Below are 27,306 nucleotides of genomic sequence, written 5' to 3'. Positions count from 1 at the left end.
GGACCGGAGAACTGGCACAGGGTGAGAAACATTATTGGCAGTGGGGAGACGGACAGAGAGGACAGGAGGGAAGAGGTCCGCAGCGAGGAGTGCCTGCCCCTGAGAGCTGCTGGGCCATGGTGGCAGCTGGATGCTCCTGGCTCACAGGCGGGGGAGAGGAGCCATGGGTATAGCCTCTCTCTCTCTCTCTCTCCCCCTGCACCTGCAATGGGCAGAGGAAGGACCCCTGTGGGCCAAGCTAATGCACTCAGGGATAACAAAGGCCGTCAGGCCCTCGGGCGGGGCTAGCTTAGAGTACCAGCAGCCAAGAGCAAAAAAGCCCAGAGAGAGGCCCAACTCTGAGACATTCTGTTTGCACCCAAGCCACTGGCATCACTCTACAACAGGCACCTCCACGCCCGACTGAAATGACGTGATCCAGACAGTGTGCCACTGCTCACTCACTCCCAGGGGAAGGAGCAACTACTGTACCCTCTCCCTCCTCACACACCAGCACTTACAAACGAACAATAAAGGAAGCTCTGCTGGTCGCAGAATAATACAAAAAACCCAAGGCGGGTAGAAGGACACTTACAGCTGAGACTCCAAGGGAACAGAAATTTTAGTATTAATTCCATTGAACTGGTCCATTCTGGGGTCAGTTCTAGTTTTTTTTTTCTTTTTCATTTTCTTTATTAATTATGATCTTAGTCCTAAGGGATCTACAAATTTTGTAACATATTTTTTATTCTATTTTTTATTCTATTTTTATTTTTAGCCTTTTATATATTTCTATTTATAGCTAAGTTTTTTGTAGTGCCGACTATATATCTCTCTACCTTCTTTTCATCTCTATCTTTTATACATTTCTATTTGTCTTTTTCTTTTCATATTTCCAGTCACACTATGCTCTTCTGTTGCCCTGTCTTCTATCCTTTTTTAGTTTATTTTATCTTAACATACTTATAAAGCAACATTATCGATCTGCTCTGTCTCCTTGCTTTATTCTCCAGATGACACATCACCTTGGTATTTCTTATTAGCTTTTTGTCATTATCTTAGTTCTTAGTATAATTGTCTAATTTCATTCTGAGAATCTCCAGTCTGTCTGGTGGTACTCTAGCTCTTTTTTATATTTGATCCCATCTTTGAATATCTCCCTGGATGTGTGTTTCTGTGTGTGTGGTGTTATTTGTTTGTTTGTTTGGTTTTGCTTTTGTTTCTGTTTTGTTCTGTTTTGGTTTTGAATTTCTGTTGGTTTCCTCTGTGAATGTCTGAGAGCATACTGGGGTTCTTCTGTCAGGTTCTTCTAGTGCCTTATGTTCTAATGGATTCAGTAATTGTGTGTCTTATACATGTATGTGTTTCCTAGACTTATTATTTGTTTGACTCAACACTCTGCCATTAGTCTGGGGCTTAGACAGTCTTCTTTAAACCCCTCTATTGCCGGGACAAGCAACCCCTGAAGTTTCGAATACCATGAGAAAAGAAAGAAACACCACGCAGGCAAAGGAGCAGGAAAAAACCCCACAAGACCAAATAAATGAAGAGGAAACAGGAGAAATGCCTGAATAAGAATTCAGAGTGATGACAGTAAAAACGATACAAAATCTCGATAACAAAATACAGAAAATACAAGAAGCAGTTAATAGGGACTCAGAAGCACTAAAGAACAAACAAAGAGCAATGGACAACACAATAACTGAAATTAAAAACACTCTAGATGGTATAAACAGCAGAAAAACTGAGGCAGAAGAATGAATAACTGAGTTGGAAGATAGAATGGGGGAAATAACTGCCACAGAGCAGGAAAAGAAAAAAGAATAAAAAGAATAGAAGACAGTCTCAGAGACCACCATGATAATATTAAGCGTACCAACATTTGAATCATAGGCAACCCAGAAGAAGAAAAAAAAAAGAAAGGGTCGGAGAAAATATTTGAAGAGGTTATAGTGGAAAACTTCTCCAATATGGGAAAGGAAATAATTAACCAAGTCCAAGAAGCACAGAGAGTCCCATACAGAATAAACCCAAGGAGAAATACACCAAGGCACAGATTAATCAAACTAATGAAAATTAAACACAAAGAAAAAATATTAAAAACAGCAAGAGAAAAGCAACAAATAACATATAAGGGAAAACCCATCAGGATAACAGCTGACCTATCTACAGAAACTCTGCAGTCCAGAAGGGAATGGCAGGATATACTGAAAGTCCTAAAAGAGAAAAACCTACAGCCAAGAATACTCTATCCAGCAAGAATCTCATTCAGATTGATGGAGAAATCAAAAGCTTTCCAGACAAGCAAAAGTGAAGAGAATTCAGCACCACCAAACCAGCCTTACAACAATTGCTTAAGGAACTTCTCTAAGTTGGAAACACAAGAGAAGGAAAACACCTACAAAAACAAACCCAAAACAATTAAGAAAATGGTAATTGGAACACACATGTCAATAATCACCTTAAATGTAAATGGATGAAATGCTCCAACCAAAAGACACAGACTGGCTGAATGGATACAAAAGCAAGACCCTTCTATATGCTGCCTACAAGAAACCCACTTCAGACCAAGGGATACATAGAGACTGAAAGTAAAGGAATGGAAAAAGATATTCCATGCAAATGGAAGTCAAAAGAAAGCTGGAGTAGCAATACTCACATCAGACAAATTAGACTTGAAAGTAAAGACTATTACAAGAGACAGTGAAGGACAGTACATAATGATCAAGGGATCCATCTAAGAAGAACACAGCACAATGGTAAATATCTATGCCCCCAACATAGGAGCACCTCAATACATAAGGCAAATGCTAACAGCTATAAAAGGGGAAATCGACATTAACACAATAATAATAGGAGACTTGAACACCCCACTTACATCAATGGGCAGATCATCCAAACAGAAAATAAAAACACACAAGTTTAAAATGACACATTAGACCATCTTGAATTAATTGATATTTAGAGGACATTCCATCCAAAAGTGACAGAGCACACTTTCTTCACAAGTGCACACAGAACATTTTCCAGGATAGATGACATCTTGGGTCATCAAATCAAACCTCGGTAAATTCAAGAAAACTGAAATCATATCAAGCATCTTCTGTGACCATATCACAACGAGACTAGATATCAATTACAGGAAACAAACTGCAAAAAATACAAACACATGGAGGCTAAACAATTCACTATTAAACAACCAAGAAATCATTAAAGAAATCAAAGAGGAAATAAAAAAAATCTGGAAACAAATGACAATGAAAACACAACAACCCAAAACCTATGGGATGCAGCAAAAGCAGTTCTAAGAGGGAAGTTTATAGCAATACAGTCCTACCTTAAGAAACAAGAAAAATATCGAATAAACCTAACCTTACACCTAAAACAATTAGAGAAAGAAGAACAAAGAAACCCCAAAGTGAGTGGAAGGAAAGAAATCATAAAGATCAGATCAGAAATAAATGAAAAAGAAAGGAAGGAAACACTAGCAAAAATTAATGAAACTAAAAGCTGGTTCTTTGAGAAGATTAACAAATTGATAAATCATTAGCCAGACTCATCAGGAAAAAAGGGGAGAAGATGCAAATCAACAGAATTAGAAATAAAAAAGAAGTAACAACGGACACCTCAGAAATACAAAAGATCATGAGAGACTAATACAAGCAACTATATGCCAATAAATTGGATAACCTGGAAGAAAAGGATAAATTCTTAGAAAAATATAATCTTCCAAGACTGAACCAGGAAGAAAGAGAAATTATGAACAGACCAAATACAAGTACAGAAATTAGGGGTGTGATTAAAAATATCCCAACAAAAGCCCAGGATCAGATGGATTCACAGGTGAATTCTATCAAACATTTCGAGAAGAGCTAACACCTATCCTTCTCAAACTCTTCCAAAATAGAGCAGAAGGAGGAACACTCCCAAACTCATTCTACTAAGCCACCATCACCCTGATACCAAAACCAGGCAAAGATGTCACAAAAAAAGAAAATTACAGACCAATATCACTGATGAATATAGATGCAAAAATCCTCAACAAAATACTAGCTAACAGACTCCAACAGCACATTAAAAAATTATACACCATGATGAAGTGGGGTTTATCCCTGGGATGCAAGGATTCTTCAATATATGCAAATCAATCAACATGATACATCATATCAACAAATTGAAGGATAAAAACCACATGATAATCTCAATAGATGCAGAAAAAGCTTTTGACAAAATTCAACATCCATTTATGATAAAAACTCTCCAGAAAATGGGCACAGAAGGAAATTACCTCAACATAATAAAAGCCATACAGGAGAAACCAAAAGCCAACATCGTTCATAATGGTGAAAAACTGAAAGCATTCCCTCTAAGAACAGGAAGAACACAAGGGTGTCCACTCTCACCATTGTTATTCAACATAGTTTTGGAAGTTTTAGCCACAGCAATCAGAGAAGAAAAAGAAATAAAAGGAAACCAAATTGGAAAAGAAGAAGTAAAATTGTCACTCTTTGCAGATGACATGATATTATATATAGAAAACCCAAAAGACTACCAGAAAACTGCTAGCCCTAATTGATGAATTTAGTAAAGTAGCAGGATACAAAATTAATGCACAGAAATCTCTTGCATTCCTATACACTAACAACGAAAGAGCAGAAAGAGAAATGAAGGAAACTCTCCCATTCACCATTGCAACAAAAAGAATCAAATACCTAGGAATAAACCTGCCTAAGGAGGCAAAAGATCTGTATGCAGAAAACTTTAAGACACTGATGAAAGAAATCAAAGATGACACAAACAGATGGAGGGACATACTATGTTGTTGGATTGGAAGAATCATCAATAGTGAAAATGGCTGTACTACGCAAAGCAATTTACAGATTCAATGCAATCCCGATCAAATTACCAATGGCATTTTTCACAGAACTAGAGCAAGAAATCTTACAATTTGTATGGAAACGCAAAAGACCCAGAATAGCCAAAGCAACCTTGAGAAGAAAAAGTGGAGTTGGTGGAATTAGGCTCCTGACTTCAAACTATACTACAAGGCCACAGTGATCAAGACAGTATGGTACTGGCACAGAAACAGAAAGGAAGACCAATGGAACAGAATAGAGAACCCAGAAGTAAGCCCAAGCACATATGGAGACCTTATCTTTGACAAAGGAAGCAAGAATATACAATGGAAAAAAGACAGCCTCTTCAATAAGTGGTGCTGGGAAAATTGGACAGCAACATGTAGAAGAATGAAATCAGAACACTTCCTAACACCATACACAAAAATAAACTCAATATGGATTAAAGACCTACATCTAAGGCCAGACACTATAAAACTCCTAGAGGAAAACATAGGCAGAACACTCTATGACATACATCAAAGCAAGATCCTTTTTGACCCACCTCCTAGAGTAATAGAAATAAAATCAAGAATAAACAAATGGGACCTCATGAAACTTAAAAGCTTTCGCAAAGTGAAAGAAACCATAAACAAGACAAGAATGCAACCCTCAGAATTGCAAAAAATAGTTGCCAACGAAACAACAGACAAAGGATTAACCTCCACAATATACAAGCAGCTCATGTAGCTTCATACCAAAAAAGCAAATAACCCAATCCACAAATGGGCAGAAGACCTAAATAGACAGTTCTCCAAAGAAGACATACAGATGGCCAACAAACACATGAAAAGATGCTCAACATCACTCATCATCAGAGACATGCAAGTCAAAGCCACAATGAGGTATCACCTCTCACTGGTCAGAATTGCCATCATCAAAAAATCTAGAAACAACGAATGTTGGAGAGCGTGTGGAGAAAAGGGAACTCTCCTCCACTGTTGGTGGGAATGTAAGTTGGTACAGCTACTATGGAAAGCAGTTTGAAGGTTCCTTAAAAAACTACAAATAGAACTACCATCTGATCCAGTAATCCCACTACTGGGCATATACGTAGAGAAAATCAATAATCCCAAAATAAACATGTACCGTAATGTTCATTGCAGCACTATTTACAATAGCCAGGACATGCAAGCAACCTAAATGGCCATCAACAAATGAATGGATAAAGAAGATGTGGCATATATATACAATGGAATATTACTCAGCTATAAAAAGGAATGAGATGGAGCTATATGTAATGAGGTAGATAGACCTATAGTCTGTCATACAGAGTGAAGTAAGCCAGAAACAGGAGAACAAATATTGTATGCTAACTCCTATATACGGAATCTAAAAGAAAAAAATGGTAGTGATGAACCCAGTGACAAGACAAGAATAAGGATGTAGATGCAGAGTATGGACTGGAGGACACGAGGTTGGGGGGGGGGCGGAGGGTGAAGGGGAAGCTGGGACGAAGTGAGAGAGTAGCATAGACATATATATACTACCAACGTAAAACAGTTAGCCAGTGGGAAGTTGATGTATAACAAAGGGAGATCAAGTTGATGATGGATGATTCCTTAGAGGGCTGGGACGGGGAGGGTGGGGGGGGGGAGTCACAGGAGGGAGGGAATATGGGGATATGTGTATAAAAACAGATGATTGATTTTGGTGTACCTCAAAAACTGGCACAACAGTGTAAAGCAATTATAGTCCAATAATAAAAATGTAAGATGACATTCTCTTCAAAACAATATACAGATTCAATACAATCCTTATCAAAATTTCAATGACCATTTTACAGAAGTGGAAAAGCTGATCCTAAAACTCATATGGAATTTCAAGAGACCCTAGCCAAAACGGTCTTATGAAAGAAAAATAAAGTTGGAGGACTTACACTTCTTGACTTCAAAATTTAAAACAAAGGTATGGTAATCAAAACAATTGTGGTACTGGCAGAGGAACAGATAAATGCATCAATGGGACAGAATTAAGAGTACAGAAATAAATCTATACCTCTATGGTCAATTGGTTTTTGATAATCATTTCAACGTTATTCAATGGGGTAAAAATAGTCTCTTCTATAAATGATGCTGGGACAGCTGCAGAGCCACACGTAAAAGAATGAACCTGGACTCCTCCCTCACGCCATATAGAAAAATTAACTCAAAATGGATCAAAGACCTAAATGTAAGAGTTAAAAGTATAAAACTGTTATAAGAAAACACAGAGGTAAATCTTTATGACCTTGCATTTTTCAGTGGATTCTTAGATATGATACCAAAAGCATAGGCAACAAGTAAACAATACAGATAAATTGAACTTTATCAGCATTAAAAACTTTGTGTATCAAATGATACTATCAAGGAAGTGAAAAGACAATTCACTGAATGGGAGAAAGTATCTGCAAATCATTTATCTGATAAACGTTGAGTAATCAAAATACATAAGGAAATCTTATAATTCAACAACAAAAAGATAAATAATCCAATTAAAATGTGCAAAGGACTTGAACAGACGTTTCTTTAAAGAAGATATACAAATGGCCAACAAACACATGAAAAGATGCTCAGTATCACTAGTCATCAGGGAAATGCAAATCAAAATCATGAGATACCACTTCATACCCACTCTGGTGGCTATAATTAAAAAAGAAAAACAACAAGCTTTGTTGAGAATGTGGAGAAATGGAGAAATTGGAACCCTCCAACATTACTGATAGAAATGTAGATTTTGCAGCCATTGTAGAAAATAGGTTGGAGGTTCCTCAAAAAGTTAAGCATAGAATTAACATACGGCTCAGCATTTACCACCCTTCTCCCTGGTATTTACACAAAAGAGTTGACAACAAGTATTTAAACAAATACTTGTACATTAATGTTTATAGCAGCACAGTTCAGAACAGACAAAATGTGGAAACAATCCAAATGTCCATCAATCATCAAGGGATGAATGGATAAAGTGTGGTATACAATGGGATATTATTCAGCCACAAAAAGAAATGAAGTACTGTTACATATTACAATGTGAACAGACCTCAAAAACATTTCACCAAATGAAAGAAGCCAGGCACAAAAGGAGATATATTGTATGATGCCATTTACGTGAAACATCCAGAACCCATGGAGACAGAACACAGGTTAGTGGTTGGTAGGGACTAGGGGAAGGAGTGAATGGGGAGTGACTATTTAATGCCTATGAGGTTTTCTTCTGAGGTGCTGAAAGTGTTTTGGAACTAGATATTAGTGATGGTTGTACAACATTGTGAATATACTGTCATTAAACCGAACACTTTAAAATGGTTAATTTTATGCTATGTGAGTTGTACCTAAAAAATGAATACTGTTGGACTTCCCTAGTGGCGCTGTGGTTAAGAATCTACCTGCCAATGCAGGGGACACGGGTTCAATCCCAGGTCCAGGAAGATCCCACATGCCACAGAGCAACTAAGCCCATGTGCCACAACTGCTGAGCTTGTGCTCTAGAGCCCGTGTGCCACAACTACTGAAACCCATACACCTAGAACCCATGCTCTGCAACAAGAGAAGCCACTGCAATGAGAAGCCCACGTACCACAACAAAGAGTAGCCCCCGCTCGCCACAACTAGAGAAAGCAAGCACTCTTGCAGCAACAAAGACCCAAACGCAGCCAAATAAATAAATAAATAAATAAAAGAAAAAGAAAAAAATAAAAAATAAAAATAAAAAGCTCCCCTGTACCTGTTCACTTTATCCATTTGAGTAGCTTTTAAATACAATTTTATGTCAAGAGCTGGTTCATCTACCTTTATTTTCATGGAAAGACTCAATGAAAGTAAAGATCATAAGTACAATGCAAACAAATCTATTTTATTGTAAACTTACATCATTAACTTTAAACTGTGCCACATGACTGCCTTCTCTGAAGGCTGAAGCCCAGGGTTTTAATTATTCATGTGCAGCTACAGTCGATAGCATTTTACTTGAATAATACTTATGCTGTGATTTTTTTCTGTAATAATGTTTTTGCGTATTTTGTGAGATAAAACTTGGGAATAAGTGCAGTAGGAAGTGTGGAAACATTTTGTTTTTTAAACATGAGCACATAATTCATTTTTCCAGTTTTTGATAAGTGTGTATGTGTTTCAGTGTCTTGTCAGCAGAGTTGTGTGTGTGTAATTAATAAAAGTTGAATTAACAGAAAAAAATTTGATGTTGGTCTTTTGTTTAGAATCATGAAATAGATCCCACAGTGTCCAAACTCTCTAACTTTTTATGATCTGATTCCCATTTACTTTTCCTAGTCTTTTCTCTCACCTCTTCCCACGCCCACCCTTACTCTACATCACTATCTCCTTACAGCCCATTATTTAATTTTAACTACCTGAGGTTCCTAAAACTTGCAATGCTGTATTATGCAAGTGTTTCTTTTTTTTTTTGCTCCTTCCCTTGAAGGGCCTTCATCTTTTGCCCTCATAGCAATGCAAACAGCTACCATGTCAATTTTCAACATCAGTTCAAGGCCTCCTAATGTCAACTCCCCATCCCCAACTTTTCCAAGAAAGAAATGAATATTCCTTCCTGTACAGGGTGCCTGTACACATTTCTATCATAGGACCCATAACTTTTATTGTTAAGGTATGCTTATTAGACTGTATGCTCCTTGGGAGCAAGAACCTAGTCTTATTTATCAATATATCCTGTATATCAATAGTAAGGATATACTAACCAGCATAACTGGCACATCACAGGCACCTGCAAAGTTTTTTAACCAATTAATGACTACATAAGCTCCATTATTTAGGTTAAAGTTTTTTCACACCTACTAAAAGGCACAGTCTATCATCAGTGATTGAGTTCCATCATTTATTTTCTTGAAATGTCTGTTTCACTCCACAATCATCACCCTATTATATGTCCTCATTCTGCATTTTAATGCCACACTAATTTTCCAAAAGCCCACATTCGTCATACAAGAGCCCCATTCGTGAACTTACAGTGAATACTACTTTACATCCAAATGCCTCCATTAACCTTTAATGGCTCTCCATAAGCTGGCCCTACCTTTACCTATCCAATTTCAACTCGTCATCTGCTTGATTTCTTCATCATACCTTGAATCTGATACATAAATTCTTACCTCTCCTTTCGCCCAAACTGTTTCCTCCTACATTCATACCTTATTCTTACCTAATCCAATTAAATACTGACCATCATTTATGGGTCAATCAGTCTGATTTTATGAATTAAAGCTGTACATGACTGTCATACAGAGTGAAGTAAGTCAGAAAAACAAATATCGTATATTAATGCATATATGCAGAATCTAGAAAAATGGTACAGATCAACCAGTTTGCAAGGCAGAAATAGAGAGACAGACATAGAGAACAAACATATGGACATCAAGTGGGGAAAGCCAGGGGCGGGGGGGGGGGGGATGAATTGGGAGATTGGGATTGCCATATATACATTACTAATAAGAAAAAAAATATCAAATTGTACACTTAAAAAAAATTCTTACCACACACAGAAAAAAAGGTAATTACATGATAATAGATGTGTTAACTACCCTCACTGTGGCAATTATTTCACGGTATATATGTCTATCAAATCACTGTGTAGTACACCTTAAACTTACACAATGTTTTATGTCAATGTATCTCAATAAAGCTTGAAAAAATAAAATTAATACAATTAAAAAAAACTGTATGTGAATGCACCCCCTCCATTTTTATTTATTTATTTATTTATTTATTTATTTATTTATTTTATTGGCTATGTTGGGCCTATTTTGCTGTGTGTGGGCTTTCTTTTAGTTGCAGTGAGTGGGGGCTACTCTTCGTTGTGGTGCACGGGCTCCTCATTGCCGTGGCTTTTCTTGTTGCGGAGCACGGGCTCTAGGCTTGTGGGCTTCAGTATGGCAACACATGGGCTCAACAGTTGTGGCTCAGGGGCTCTAAAGTGCAGGCTCAATAGTTATGATGCACGGGCTTAGTTGCTCCGCGGCATGTGGGATCTTCCTGGAGCAGGGATCGAACCTGTGTCCCCTGCATTGGCAGGTGGATTCTTAACCCCCTGTTTTTTAGCCATATACTATAGTAAATACATTCAGTACCAGTCACATCAGCACTTCATTCTTTTGTTTTGATTTTTTTTTTTATAATTGACATACAATAAACTGCATATATTTGAAGTCGGGCATAAGTTTTTATTTTATTTTTAGTTTTTACATATTTTTAATTTCTCCGACACACCAGAGGCTGTTTACTTTGGAGAACTGCTGCAGATATGAGTATGGCCTGGTACAAGATTTACACCCTCTCTCCCAGATTTTCAAGAGCCAGCAAGAACTCACTGGGCTCTGCTGAACCGTGACACTTTCTAAGTAGGTGTAGGTTTAAATCAATTAGGTAAATATTTAAGAGTGCAATTGTCAGATCATATGACAAGACTGTGCTTAGCTTTGTGAGAAACTTCTAAACTGACTTCTAAAATGGCTGTCCCATTTTGCATTCCCACCAATGATGAATAAGAGTTCCTGTAGCTGTACATCCTCTCCAGCATTGGGTATTTTCAATTTTTAAAAACTTTAGCTATTCTAATAGGTGTGTAGTAGTATCACATTTTTAAAAGTTTGATTTTTTCTTAAGAACTTTTATTGAGATGCAGTTAACATACAATAAGCTGCATATACTTAGAGCGTACAATTTGGTATTTTTTTTCTTATTAGTAATGTATATATGGCAATCCCAATCTCCCAGTTCATTCCCCACCAACCCTCCCCGCTTTCCCCACTTGGTGTCCATATGTTTGTTCTCTACATCTGTGTCTCTATTTCTGCCTTGCAAACTGGTAGATTTGTATCATTTTTCTATATTCCGCATATATGTGTTAATATACGATATTTACTTTTCTCTTTCTGACTCATTTCACTCTGTATGACAGTCTCTATTTCCATCCAAGTCTCTACAAATGTCCCAGTTTCATTCCTTTTTACAGTTGAGTAATATTCCATTGTATATATATGCCACATCTTTTTTATCCATTCATCTGTTGATGGACATTTAGGTTTCTTCCATGTCCTGGCTACTGTAAATAGTGCTGCAATGAACCATTCTTCTGTTTTTAAGAATGCTACTTTTTTCTCTCCAAGTGGACTATTACCTCCTTCAGGTAAATCTCATATACATCCTATTGTATTTCCTTTTAGATCCCTGCCAATTCTTAGTTACTGTGATAGTAAGCCATCATTATATGGTAGAGTGTTTTTAAAACTTTTTAAAAGCTTTTTTAAAACTAAAAAAGTCCTCTCTTTAAATAAAATATTATGCTGCAGCCCAATACATAAAAGCGATAAAAGGAGAGGGACCGACTGAAATGGGACGCAGGGCTTGGAGTGCTGCCTGTCTGACCTTCCTCTACTTGCTTAGCCACGTGGTAGCCCTAGAGCAACTCTGCAAATCTCCTGGGGCTCTTTGGAATACACTTTGAAAACTACTGTGTTCAAGTTCTAGCTCTAACACTTATTGGCCTCATACCCTTGGATAATCGCAAACTCTCTAAGCTTCAGTTTCCTGAGATAATGAATATGTATGAGAAATGCCTTTGTAAACTTTACAGCTTTCTATAAATTTGAGGAATTTACAACTTCACAAGCCATGAGCTAAACTGATTATATTATACAATCTTAACAATAGTTACAACACACAATGGCACTGACTGTGAAAGTATTCTATATTTTAAAATCCAGCTTTATTTAAAAAAAAATAAAGCACTCTAAATATCACTCAATTCTGAGAATCCCAGGTCCTCTGCCTTGTTTCTTGTACTTAGAATTAACATTCTAATCTCCATTTGGGGGCAGTAAAGTGTAATGATTAAGAGGACATGCTTTCGAGTTGGGCAGACTTGGTCTGAAGGTCAGCTTTACCACTAATTAGTGTGTAAACTTGGATAAGTTATATAAACCTCTCCAAGCCTTAATTTCCTCATCTCAAAAATGAGAACAGCACTATCAGCTTTTCAGTTGCTGCTAGATTAAGGAAAATAATCTGAACAAATTGTTTAGCACAGAGTATGAAACCCAGTAAGAAATCAGTAAGTTAACTATTATTTTCCTCGGGAAGAGATGTGGGAGAGTTGACGCACTTTGCATTAAAGTAGCATTCAATATTCCTTTTCCTTTTTTTTCTTGGGCAAAGGGTCACAGCACCAAAAACAAAATACAGTAAGTAAAGTCGGTAAATGAAAAAAAACATGACACCTTTGACAGCTCAGAGTGCCAAGTTATAAAACAGATGGGTTCTTTTTAGACATCCTATAACAAATAGCATTTCTTTACTGCTGGATTTTTTATATCTTCTTTACAGCATAGGCAATGTCTTGTTCTTAATATACCCTCACGATACACTTCAAAATCAGTAAGTTATCAGTAAATGTTTATTAAATTAAACAGATTTCCTACAATCAGAAATTTACCATATAACAAATAACTTCAAAGCAACTACCCCTTTTTAAATTGGAATGGAAGCTTCTTATGAGAAATATTACTAACCATTGGCTATTTCTCATAAAATTGAAATTTAAAGTGTAATTTTAGGAAATATGCTAATTAAATATAAAATTATTCTCAACTTGAAAAATGAAACTTCATTACCTTTAAAGTTATAAACATAAATGTGTACAAGTCCTTAAAAGAACACTCTTTGCCATACAAAATTAAGTACCTGATAGGAAAAGTGTTAGGGATATGAGTTAAATAAAACAAGGCAAGTATACACTATGCAGGTGTTTTTTAAGTGGACGTATATGTACCAATATGGAAAGATGTTCAAGAAACATCTAGGTGAAAAGAGCAAGTTGCAAAAGAGTATGTATGGTATGAGTCCATTTGTGTTTGTCTGCTTTTAAAGATATACAAAAAAATCTGTGCACAGAAAATTTTCTGAAGACTATTCAAAACCCCTACTCATATTTTGTAATAATATAATTAAGAAAGGAAGCCAAATCACTATCAACTTAATATTTTGTAACATGGAAACTGAAATGACTTTTTAAAAAAGTATTATAAAAATGATAGATTTTAACCTTCATGTGGCCCTAGGTCATTATCAAAGAGATTTGATAGAGAATGTCACAAAAACTCTTTCCTAAATGTTCTATCAGTGAACTTTAAATGGAAGAAAAGCTCATTGATTAGAAAAACAAAATATTTGCTTATATAGACAAAGGACATTTAAAAATATTCTCCAAATGCTTAATATTCTTGGTCCTTTAATTAACTTATGTACACTGGAAATGAACTGGAAAAATCACTGATTTATATTAACATGAGAAATATACTTATTCCTTTTACCTTTTGTTTTAATTAAATGTATCCAACCATATGAAGAACTCAGATACTATTGATTTTTTGTTTTTTCACAAAAGACTGAAGTGACTTTGGTAAAGTGACACTGTAACCTGGTAGTTGCTTTCCCAATTAACAGTTACATGGAACATTAAGTGCTTAAATTTAAACCAAGAAAACAGGAAAAGAATCTCCCCCAATAATCCCCCCCAAAATTATGTTTTAGATAATTAGAATAGGTTTAAATATATAAACTCTTTATTTAGATCAGAGAACATATGGTTTTCCCTGATGTTCAATAGGGTCAAAATGATATCTACCATACTAAATGTCTATATTAATATTAAATAATGTTTTCTTATCCAACAACAATGGACCAGAAGATAAATGTAGATACTATTCCTGGCTCTGCCACTTACTAGCTGAAAACTGGGCAAGTCATTGAATGCCTCTGACCTTAAGTTTCCCCATCTATAAAATGAGAGAGGTCCCTTTTCCAAGTATGAAAGTCTTTCCTACCTACTTTATGGCAGTGAAAAATATCAAGTAAGAGACTTTTATTTGCTGATTCTTAACTGCTATATGACAACAAAAAATGTTAAGGAAGAGACAATTAAATCTCATATGTAATTATTGAAATTATGTATGCCCTCTACTGGAGATTATTAAAAGAGAACCATACTATTTCCTTTAAGGTTTCTACTCAGAAACCGCTTTCTGCAGGGCTGAACTTTTTATTTGGCATAAAATATGTGTTTCAGATTACACTATCTTTTGTTGTGTTATGTGGAGAATTGACCTCTCACTTAAATACAGTTTTATTCTCTTTGAAAAATTATGAAATACAGCCTTAATCAGATGAATAACTTTCATAGTAGTAATAAAATTTCCTTGATCCATGTTAGTTTTTTTAAGCTAATAATTTAAAGATGTTTACCTTTGGCAGCATGGGAGTATCTCTTTTCTTTTTCTTTTCTGAATTAGGGTCATCTAACAAGTCTGGCTCAAAGGTATAAAGTTCAGTAAGCTCGTTCATGGTAAAATGACGTTCAACTTGCTGTTGATCAACAACTCGAAAAGACAGTGACTGCTTAGTTACTTGCCGATCATAAATCTTATCTTCCATGGTTCCCTTTGTAAAAAAAGAACAAGCAATACACAAATAACTAAGTTTTATAAACATGAAACAATCAAGGAGAAATATAGTTATCTGTTAATATGAAATAGCAAAACTTCATAGTAATATACCGCCATGAAGCAAATTTTATGAGCAATGCTGCTTAATTCATGAGAGATTTTTCTGTTCAGAGTATTTACACTGGCAAAAAAGAAAACTGTATTACTGATAATCATTCTAAATTTTTTCACCAATATACATTCATGTGTTGTTTTATATAGTTCTATACTTGGTGGAAGCAGGAGAGCAGTCAGATACCAAGGTAAACAGAATAAAAGAGTACATGAAATAAGATATTAGGAGGTCATTGATGTTAAGAATGCAAGAGAGCAGTTTAATTCCTTTTCAGTGGAATATAATAAGTTCTCAACAATCACTATAAACTGCCTTTTATTGGGGGCAGGGGGAGGGGAAGCTGGGACATAGTAAGAGAGTAGCATTAACATATACACACTACCAAATGTAAAATAGCTAGCTAGTGGGAAGCTGCTGCATAGCACAAGGAGATCAGCTCGGCGCTTTGTGAGACTATAGGGGTGGGATAGGGAGGGTGGGAGGGAGGATTAAGAGGGAGGGGATATGGCTATATATATATATATATATATATATATATATATATATATAACTGATTCACTCTGTTGTACAGCAGAAACTGGCACAACAGTGTAAAGCAGTTATACGCCAATAAAGATGCATTAAAAAAAAATCTTTAAATTTTTTAAAAAATTAAAAAAAGTGAGATTCAAAGTTCAAAATTTCAGATTCTTACAAGGAAAATAAATCTTTCAGGTCATATCTCTGCTGCTAAAAGCTAAAGTTAATCTAATATTTAGTAACAAGCAATAATTAAGAGAACAGATTAAAAAACTGTCTTTATGTAAAGTCTTACTTCCTATAACTTTAGGACAAAAAATTAGTAACTAAAATGCAATATCTATTATATATTCTATATGGCATTCTGAACTAGAATGTAAAGGAGTTCTTAATTTAAAAACAGGAAAGAGTTTACAGTGTAGTTTACCAATTATATTAAATACTCTTATGTATGAGCAAGGATCTACCAATAAAAGCTAGTCTCTGGTTGAGAAGCCCAAATCCGGAAGCAGGTAGACAGGGGAGCACCTGCTCCCAAAGAAGATATACCAGTTGAAAGGGCAACTTGATTCTATAAACCTGTATTACATTGAACTTCTTTGATTTCATTTATTTTCCTTAACTTTCAGTTTCTGTTTTTTAATACCTGAGTTTATATGTAAAGGAAATTAATATTCTTGACTAGAAATATTAAATATTCCTCATAATGATTCTTTGTTATTATAATACATTAACTGTTTCTTCCTATTTACGCAGACTCTTCAAACTAAGAGAACACCTGGTTGCCACTAAAAACAATGATCATTTGAACTTCACATCTATAAGCAAATCAGATTTAGTTATTGGTTTTTCTATGAATGCTAAGTAAAAGAATTATAAATGTTTAACTTTCTTGAACTAGCAAAAAATGCTAAATCTGTATATCCATGCAAATCCATTTCAGTCTGAGAAAGTTGACATTAGAGACCTGGACAAACTACAAAAGAGAAAATCATGACAGGCCAAAATTGACTTATGCTGCTTTATGAACAGGAATGATGTTTCCAATTTTGTTTGCCTCCTATAATGCATGTATGTTCTGAACTCCAAAAATATTATCAGTTTCATCTAATCTTTCAATATGTAAAAGAGAATATAAATTATAAACCTACCTGAGCTAAGAACCTATATACATACACAGGTTTAGTTTGTCCAAAGCGATAAACTCTGAATATACTCTGGATGTCATAAGATGGATTCCAAGAAGCATCAAATATAATAACTCGATTAGCAGCTACCAGATTAATTCCAAGAGATCCTGCTTTGGTGGAAATGATGAACAATCGCCCTCTGAAAATGAAAATACAGAATAAATATTTAGTAATGAGTGCTTCACAGATATTTTATTTATGATATGACTTTTTTTATCCTAAGGCAATTTTTTGAACAATCAAGAATTCAAAGAATTCATTACTCAGTTACTGAAAAAAAAGACATGTCCAAGGAGTTGGGTTGATGTCCAACTCTTTATGCCCAAGAAGAATGTTACTGCTATAAAACGAAAGAGTCTGATTTAGGAATATGGATATCACATGTTTACAATGTATTCAAGGTATTTGTAGATTTCTCAGTAAATGTAGAAAATTTATGTACAACTCAAAAAAAATGTCTTGTGTTCAGTACTGTTATGAGCACTAAGTACATTAAAATGAAGGACATTGCCGAAGGAACTGAGTGTAGCAGGGGTGACTGACATGCAATTACAATATAATGTAATAAATTTAAGAAGTGAAGTTAGATAGATGCTAGACTGAGGTAACAAAAATAGGATCAAGAAGACAGACGGCTCCAGGAAGAATGTAGTCAAGAAAAAAAAAACTAATAGATTACCTGCTACATTGGAACACAAGAATTTAAACGAGGTGAGTCAAAAGTTATCCGCACTCTGGTTATATTAAAACTTCTGTTGGCTGCACTGCTTATCAGCGCTTTCCATTCAAGGCTACTGTCTCCCAGTCATAGTTGTACAGGTATGAATGTGTTACATCAGTTTATTTGTAACTACGGTGCAAGTAAAAATGGATGCCCCACTTGTGATTTGCACAAAAGAAGAGCAGCGTGCAGTGATTCGTTTTTTTGTGGTCTGAGGGTGTGTATCTCCGCACACTTCTGCCCACACTGTTGACACTCTGCAAAAACTTCATTTTGAGGTGTTAAAGCATCCTCCCTATAGTCCTGATCTTGCTCTATCGGACTTTCACTGGTTTGGTCCCCTGAAAGCAGCCGTACAAGGACGAAGATTCACTTCTGATGAAGAAGTGAAGACAGTGGTGCATTTGTGGCTCGCAGCTCAGCCTAAAACATTTTTTTTTAAAAGAGAAAGAGCATTCTCTGTGCCCTTTTATATTTTTAATTAATTTATTTATTGGCTGTGTTGGGTCTTTGTTGTTGCACATGGGCTTTCTCTAGGGCTTTCTCTAGTTGCGGTGAGCAGGGGCTACTCTTTGTTGTGGTGTGCAGGCTCCTCATTGCTGTGGCTTCTCTTGTTGCAGAGCACGGGCTCTAGGTGCGTGGGCTTCAGCAGTTGCGGCACACGGGCTCAATAGTTGTGGCTCATGGGCTCTAAAGCGCAGGCTCAATAGTTGTGGCACACAGGCTTAGGTGCTCCATGGCATGTGGGATCTTCCTGGAGCAGGGATCGAATCCATGTCCCCTTCATTGGCAGGCAGATTCTTAACCACTGCGCCACCTAGGAAGCCCATCAGCCTAAAACGTTTTTTATGAGGGAATACAAAAACTTGTTGACAGATGGACAAAGTGTACTGAAAAGCAAGGAGATTATGTCGAAAAATGATGTATTTGTCTTTTCTAAAAGTTAACTAAAATAAATTCTACAGCCACAGAGTGCGGATAATTTTTGACTCACCCTTGTATTTCTGCAAGAGAATGTGGGAATGAATTAGCGATAGTCTTAGAAAACTAAGCAAATGGTAAAAGCAAACCATTACTTCAACAAAAATGAACCGGTGCACAAAAAAAAAGGAAAAATAATCATAGTATTGATATTTTAAATAGCTTCTGTGAATATTTACATAGTCACAATAAAACAAACACTCCAAACTGATTTAGGCAAATATTATGGAAAAAGGTATTGGGAAAATGAATGTGGAAAAGTGTGCACATGCATGTGAGTAAACTCCCACCTTAAATTGTAGAAAGGATATATGTAAACAGAATAAAAGAGTATATGAAATAAGATTTTAGGAGGTTATTTGATGTAAGAATAAGCAGAAGAACTACTGCCAAGAGTTGAAATTGGTTACCTGCGAAGTCATGGGTAGGAAGGCATTGGTTAAGGGACTAATTTTTTTTGAGCCTTATAAAACTATTTTTATATATGTCAATATATTGATTTGATATAAATAGAAATTTTATTTAAAAATGTTATATATAACATTTTAAAGACATATAAACAAGTTTAAAGAAAAGGAAAAATTACTTAGAATCACTCCCCAGAAACAACCTCCATTCAAATCATGGTACATTTCCTATAGGTTTCTATTTTCCAAGCATATATACTTTCTGTTTTATGCAGATGATAATATCTGTGTATACAGTTTATATCATGAGCATTTGCTAAAATTTCTTGATAAACATCATGCTTGGTAGCTGCAAAATATTCCACTGGATGACTATATAACTTGTTTACTGTCGACAGCTTAGAGTGAGAAAAACCTGGAATATAATAAGCTCTCAACAATCTCCACAGAACGCCATTATACACCAAGCCTTACTTTTTGCAATTTCATGACAGAAAATTAATAACTAAAATGCCATACCTAGTACAGATATAGTATTATAAACTAGAATGCAAAGAAGCTGAAAATTTAACTAATGAGGAAAAGATTATAATTAAGAAAAATTCTCGTACAAAATGAACTGCAGTACTAAAGTCATGTTTTATATCATCTTGGAGCTACCACATGTCTAGGAATATAGACTATAGGAATTACCAGAAATACAAGAATGTATGTTCACCACACTGTTATTTACAAGGGCATAAGTCTGAAAAAAAAAAAAAAGTACGGCTATTCAACACATTATGTTACCATTAAAATCTACAATATGGGGACTTCCCTGGAGGTTCAGTGGTTAAGACTCTGCACTTCCACTGCAGGGGCACAGGTTGGATCTCTGGTCAGGGAACTAAGACTCCAGCATGCCGCATGGTGCAGCCAAAAAACAACGAAACAAAGAAAAAAACAAAAAACAAAAACAAAAAAACACTACAATATTATGTTATGTGAAAAAAAGCAGGATATAGAACCTCATTAAGTATAACTGCAACCGCATTAAAAAACAAAACATATACATACATACATACAATGTTAACAGTAGTTATCTCTGGTCACTGGGATTATGATAATTATTATCTTCTTGATACTTATCTATAAAACATACTTGTAACAGAGAACTGTGCTTTGTTTAATTAGTGGACATGTTTAAAGGTTTATGGGCAAATGCTGCTCCAAAATTATGCCAGTTATTTAGATCTATACCACACCAGCAAAAGGATCAAGCACACAGAATAGTATGAACTATGCAGGTTAAAAAAAACACACACACAAGAAAAGAGGAAACCTTCTTTGGAGAAATGTCTATTTAGGTCTTCCACCGATTTTTTGATTGAATTGTTTGTGTTTTTGATATTAAGCTGCATGAGCTATTTGTATATTTTGGAGATTAATCCTTTGTCCATTGCTTCGTTGGCAAATATTTTCTCCCACTCTGTGGGTTGTCTTTTCATTTTGTTTATGGTTTCCTTTGCTGTGCAAAAGCTTTTAAGTTTTATTACAATATTGTAAAGCAACTATACTCCAATTTAAAAAAAAAAAAGAGGAAACCTAGTAGAGAACTTCAAAACTTCCATATCTGTCCACTAATGAAGAGTTGAATGGGTTTAATAAGCATTTTATCAAACTGCTATTATCATGCAGCTCATTATCAAAAAAGCAAACAACCCAATCCAAAAATGGGCGGAAGACCTAAATAGACATTTCTCCAAAGAAGACATGCAGATGACTAACAAACACATGAAAACATGCTCAACATCACTAATCATTAGAGTAAGGCAAGTCAAAGCCACAATGAGGTATCACCTCACACCAGTCAGAATGGCCATCATCAAAAAATCTAGAAACAATAAATGCTGGAGAGTGTGCAGAGAAAAGGGAACCCTCCTGCACTGTTGGTGGGAATGTAATGTGATACAGTCACTATGGAACATAGTATGGAGATTCCTTAAAAAACTAAAAATGGAACTACCATATGACCCAGCAATCCTACTAATGAGTATATACCCTGAGAAAACCATAATCCAAAAAGATACATGTACTACAATGTTCGTTGCAGCACTATTTACAATAGTCAGGACATGGAATCAACCTAAATAAATGTTCATTAAGAGATGAATGGATAAAGAAGATGTGGCACATACATACAATGGAATATTACTCATCCATAAAAAGGAATTAAATTGAGTTGTTTGTAGTGAGGTAGATGGACCTAGAGTCTGTCATACAGAGTGAAGCAAGCCAGAAAGAGAGAAACAAATACTGTATGCTAATGCATATATATGGAATCTAAAAAAATGGTACTGATGAACCCAGTGGCAAGGCAAGAATAATGATGCAGATGTAGAGAACGGACTTGAGGACACGGGTTGGGGGCGGGGAAGCTGGGACGAAGTGAGAGAGTAGCATTGACATATATACACTACCAAATGTAAAACAGATAGCTAGTGGGTGGCTGCTGCATAACACAGGGAGATCAACTTGATGACTGGTGATAACTTAGAAGGGTGAGAAGGGGAGGGAGGGGATATGGGGATATATGTATAAATACAGCTGATTCACTTTGTTGCACAGCAGAAACTGGCACAACAGTGTAAAGCAATTATACTCCAATAAAGAGCTAGGAAAAAAAAACTGCTATTAATCCCAAGTACTGAGCTACTCCGGGAATACAAAAGATGAAAATATCTGGTCACTGCACTAAAGGAGACCACCAACTACAAAAATAGACATATAAACAACTGTAATGCAGTCTAGTTTGCAATAATAGAGGTACTTATTTACAAGGTATAGATGTGGTCAATGACATATTTTGATTTTTAAAAGCATACAAGTGGGAAGCAAACTTATTTAAATTTGCCCTCAAAAGAAAAATAAACAAAGAAACAGATATCCAAGTAATTGAACTGGTATCAAGAATTACTTTACAACTATTTAACCTTTAATATTATTCAATCTGGAATATGTAAGTCTGTACTAAGATAAACTAACCAGGATATTTTTAGGTTTTCTTAATACTAAACATTAGCATTTTAGTACACACTAAAACAAACACAATTAAAATATGAACCATTATTTGAATAGTGTTGCTACAAATCTTTTCGTATATGTTTTTGATAAAAACATGTAAGCATTTCTTCTAGGTATACACCTATGAGTAGAACTGCTGGGTCACAGGGTAAGCATATGGCACTGTTAAAGCTGAATAAATAGTTCTCCAAAGTGGTTATTCCAATTTACATTCCCACCAGCAGTGGATTAGAATTCCAGATGTTCCAGATCCTGGACAACTCATGGTATTGCCTTTTAATAAATTATAAGCTTTAAAAAATAGTTTAAGGTTCACAAGAATTTGTAAAAGTAGTGCAAAGAGTTCCCATGTACCCTTCACCCAGCTTTCCCCAATGGTAACAACTTACATAGCTACAGTATGTTGTCAAAACAGGAAACTGACATTGGTGCAATACTATATGAACTTAGGCACAGAGCTTATTTGGATTTCACCAGTTTTTATATGTACTTTTATTCTTTGGTGTATAGCTCTACGAAATTTTATCATACACATAGAATCATGTAACCATTATCACAAGCAGGAATTGTTCCATCACCATAAAAAACCTCCCATTTATCCCTTAGTATTTACATTCTCCCCTTAACCCTAATCTCTAGCAACCATTAATTTCTTCTTTATCACTATAATTTTCTCACATCAAGAATGCCATATGAATGGAATCATATAATGTGTAACTTTTTGAGACTGGCATTTTTCACTCAGCATAATGCCCTTGAGATCAATCCAAGTTGTTGTTTGGATCATAATCAACAGTTCATTCCTTTTTACTGCTGAGCAGTATTCCATTATATGGATATATGACAATTTGTTTATCCAGTCACATGTTAAATGACATTTGGGTTGTTTCTAGTTTTTGGCTATCACAAATAAAACTGGTATGAACATGTGTGTATAGGTTTCTATGTGAAAGTAAGTTTTCATTTCTCTAGCATAAATTTTCAAGAGTATGACTGCAGGGTTTTATGACTAAGTATATGTTTAATTGTTTAGTTTTTATTTTAAAAAACTACCAAATTATTTTCCAGGAAGAGTAGCTGCCATTTCACTTTCTCACCAGCATTGTAGGAAAAATCCAGTTTCTCTGCAACCTCACCAGCATTTGGTAGTACTACTATTTTTTATTTTTAGCCACTCTGATAGATATGAAGCAATATCTTGTTGTGGTTTTAATTTACATTTCCCTGTTAGCTAGTCATGTTGAAAATCTTTTCCTGTGCTTATTTGCCACATATAGATCCTCTTCAGTGAAGTGTGAGTTTAAGTCCTTGACTCATTTTCTAATTGAAAAAAATTTTTTCTCACTTACATTTAGATAATTCTTCATATACTCTAGATATGAGTCATTTGTTAAATATGTGATCTCAAATATTTTCTCGAAGTCTGTGGCTTGTCTTTTTCTCTTCTTCACAAACTCTCACAGACAAAAGTTTTTAATTTGGATTGTCTCATTATTTTTTTCTTTAATGGATTATATGCTTTTGGTGTCACAACTAAGAACTCTGCCTAACCTTAGTTCCTGAAGATTTTTTTTATCTTTTCTAAAGTAAATATGATTTTTACATTTAGATTTATGATCCATTTTGACTGGATTTTTGAATAGGGGTGAGACTTAGTTCAAGGTTTGTTTTTAGCCTATGAATACCCCATTGTTTCAACACCATTTGTTGAAAAGGTTATCGACCCTCCATTGAAACACTTTTCTATCTTTGCCAAAAATATTTTTAACTTGCATTTCTCATTAACAAAAATAAGCACCTTTTCTTATGTTTATTGGCCACTTGGACATTATCATTTGTAAAGTATTTTTCAGGTTTTTTGTCAGTCTAACAATGGGGTTGTCTGGTTTAGTCTCCTGATTTTTAACAATTCTTTATATATTCTGGATAAGAGTCCCTTTTGCATCTATGTATTGAAAATAGCTTCTCCTAGTTTATGGTTTGCCTTCTCATTTAACATGAAAAGCCTTTGATGAATAGAAGTTTTTAATTTTAATAAAGCTCAACTTATCAATCTTTCCTTTTATGGTTAGTACTTTGTGTGTCCTATTTATGAAAAATTTCTTACTACAAAATCACTAAAATACTCCATGCTCCTGCCTGCCAAAACCTTTATGTTTTAGCTTCAACATTTAAATCTATGAACTACTGTGAATTAGTTATCAGGAAAATACAGATTAAAACTATGAAGCCTTACCACTACATATCTGTGACAAAGGCTTAAAAAAAATAGGCATCATCAAGTGATGATGAGGACAGATAACAAATGAAACACATACTCCACTAGTTGGAGAGCAAATTGGTACAACCATTTTGGAAAAATGCTTTGGCAGTACAAGCTAAAGCTGTACATGCATATACCTATTACCTAGCAATCCCACTTCTAGACATATATATACAACACAAGCGCATCTATATGTTCACTAAAAGATAAAATTCTTTAAAAAGTGCAATCTTTGGACTTCCAATTCTGGAAAGATGGAATAGACATACTTTTCCCTATTCCTCACTATAAGCACAGCTAAAACTTCTGGATATTATATATAAAATGAACATAAGAAGTTTCTGAAAAGTGAAAAGGAAGCACACTGGATTGGGACCTGAGGCACAACATGGCAGTCAGTTCCACAGGCTTTCTTTTTGCCTCATATATCCCAGACTGAATGCTGAAAACCCAGCAATCTGGAAACATCAGTGGGTGCTATCAAAATAAATCTCCAAGAAAAGTCTTCTCTCTCTAGCAAAAGGACCAAAAAAGGGGCAGACCTGCAAGACAGAGAACTTTAAAACAACAACCATGTGACTCCAAACGATACAGAAAAACTGTGGTGCACCTCCACCTTTGTCACTAAAGGCTGAGTGGGAAGCCCAGGTTTCCACCCTCATCTAGTTTTAACAAGGCATTGCCAGACAGTGATGTCAGATAAGTTTGAGTTAACAAAGTCCTCCCACCAACCAAGCAATGTCAGTGAAGACCACGTAGGGAACCAGGATATCTACCCCCACCCAATGGTTAATAAGAAAAACCCTCTCCCCCACTACTGGGTTAGTATCAAAGGAGGTCTAGTGGAGAATCAGGAATTATAACACAATTCAAACAGAAGAACAAAATGGAAATTTTAGAACTGAAAAATACAATAACAAAAAACTCAATAGATGGGCTCAACAGTAGAACGTAGAGAACAGAGAAGATTCAATGAACTTTGAAAACAGAACAACAGAAATGACCTGATGTGAATAACAGAAATAAAAAAAAATTAACAGAGACTCTGAGACCTATAGGGCTATAATAAAGATCTAACAGTCTTGTCATCAGTCCTAAAAGGAGAAGAGAAAAAAAGAAGGGGCTATAAAAGTATTCTAAGAAATAATGGCTGAAAATTACCAAAACTTAGCAAGAAACACAAACCTAAAAATTTAAGAAGCTGAATGAAGCACAAACAAGGTAAAACCAAAGAAATCCATTTCAAGACACACCAAAGTCAAACTTCTAAAAACTAAGATAAAAAATCTTGAAAGAAGTGAGAGAGAAACAAGATCTTACTGACAGGAGAAAAAGCCAATTTGAAAAATAGCAGTTTTTTAAAAAATTAAAATATATCTGACACATAACACTGTATAAAATTAAGGTGTACAACATGTTAATTTGATACATTTATATACTGTAATATGATTGCCACTACAGCGACAAATAGCACCTCATGTTACATAATTATTTCTTTTTAGTGGTTGGAATAATTAAGTTCTAGTCTTTTAGCAAGTTTGACGATTACAACAAAATACTGTTGTCTGTATCACAAATTGGTTCAGCCACTATGGAAAACAATATGGAGGTTCCTCAAAAAATTAAAAACTGAACTACCACATGATCCAGCAATTCCACTTCTGGGTGAATATACAAAAGAAATTAATATAGGATGTCGAATAAATATCTGCACAGTCACGTTTATTGCAGCATTATTCACAACAGCCAAGATACTGAAACAACCAAAGTGCCCATCAATGGATGAATGAATCAAAAAGATGTGGGATATATATATAATGGAATGTTATACAGCCAAGAAGGATATCCTGCCATATGTGACAACACGGATAAACCTTGAGTACATTATGCTAAGTGAGATAAGTGAGACAAAGACAAGGATATTATGGTAGCACTTACACGTAGACTCTAAAAAAGCCAAATTTGTAAAAATAGCAAGTTTTAAGAAATCATGGAAGCTAGGAGTAAGTGGCACAACATAAAAGAAAGTGCTAAAAGAAGAGAACTGCCAACCCATAATTCCACATTCAGTTGACATTCTTCAAAAAATGATGGGAAAATCAATAAATTCTCAAATGAGGGTACTCACAGAATTTGTTGCCAGTAGATCTGCCCTAAAAGAATGGCTAAAGGAAAGTTCTCTCTCTTCTTTTAAAAAAAAAGAATTATAAAAGAAATACTGAAACATTAGGAAGGAGGAAAGAAAAAAGAAAACAAAAATTATGAGTGACTAAAACAGACTTTCCTTCTCTTAAGTTTTCAAAATTATAATTGATGGCTGAAGAAAAAATTATTATGGTGCCTGGTGTAATCTATTTACATAAAGAAAACATTTAAGATAATTATAAATGGGGGAGAGAAAGGGACATAAAGGAGCAAAGGTTTCTACACTTCAATCAAAATGGTAAAATGATGACACCAGTAGACTATGATCAGTTATGTACATATAATACTTAGAGCAACCACTATAAAAGTTACACAAAGAAACACTAAAGAATACTATACACCAATCAAAATGGAATTCCAAAATTTATAAAAGTGACCCACAGGAAAGATAGAAAAAGAAATTAGAAACAAAAGAAGAAACTGAAAAAAAATTAAAATGGTAGCCTCAAGCCCTATATTAAATGTACATGATTGTACACCTGAAACTAATATAAAGTTATATGTCAATAGTACCTCAATAA

General features: G+C 35.1%; 1 protein-coding gene across 6 annotated transcripts in view; it reads right to left on the bottom strand.

The window, feature by feature from the left end:
* Positions 1–27,306, bottom strand: part of ATRX (ATRX chromatin remodeler) — a 308,545-nt gene that overhangs the window by 31,389 nt on the left and 249,850 nt on the right. For all 6 annotated transcript variants that reach the window (XM_057719184.1, XM_057719187.1, XM_057719185.1 and 3 more), the window contains 2 exons: positions 17,107–17,284; positions 15,122–15,316 (listed from right to left, as the gene is read on the bottom strand). In XM_057719184.1, the coding sequence (XP_057575167.1) occupies positions 15,122–15,316; positions 17,107–17,284 (373 nt within the window). The remainder of the gene's footprint in view (positions 1–15,121; positions 15,317–17,106; positions 17,285–27,306) is intronic.

Source organism: Hippopotamus amphibius, chromosome X, assembly GCF_030028045.1.
Source record: "Hippopotamus amphibius kiboko isolate mHipAmp2 chromosome X, mHipAmp2.hap2, whole genome shotgun sequence".
NCBI classification, from domain to species: Eukaryota; Metazoa; Chordata; class Mammalia; order Artiodactyla; family Hippopotamidae; genus Hippopotamus; species Hippopotamus amphibius.
The sequence above is the reverse complement of the archived record's forward strand: the minus strand, read 5'-3'. Positions and strand labels throughout refer to the sequence as shown.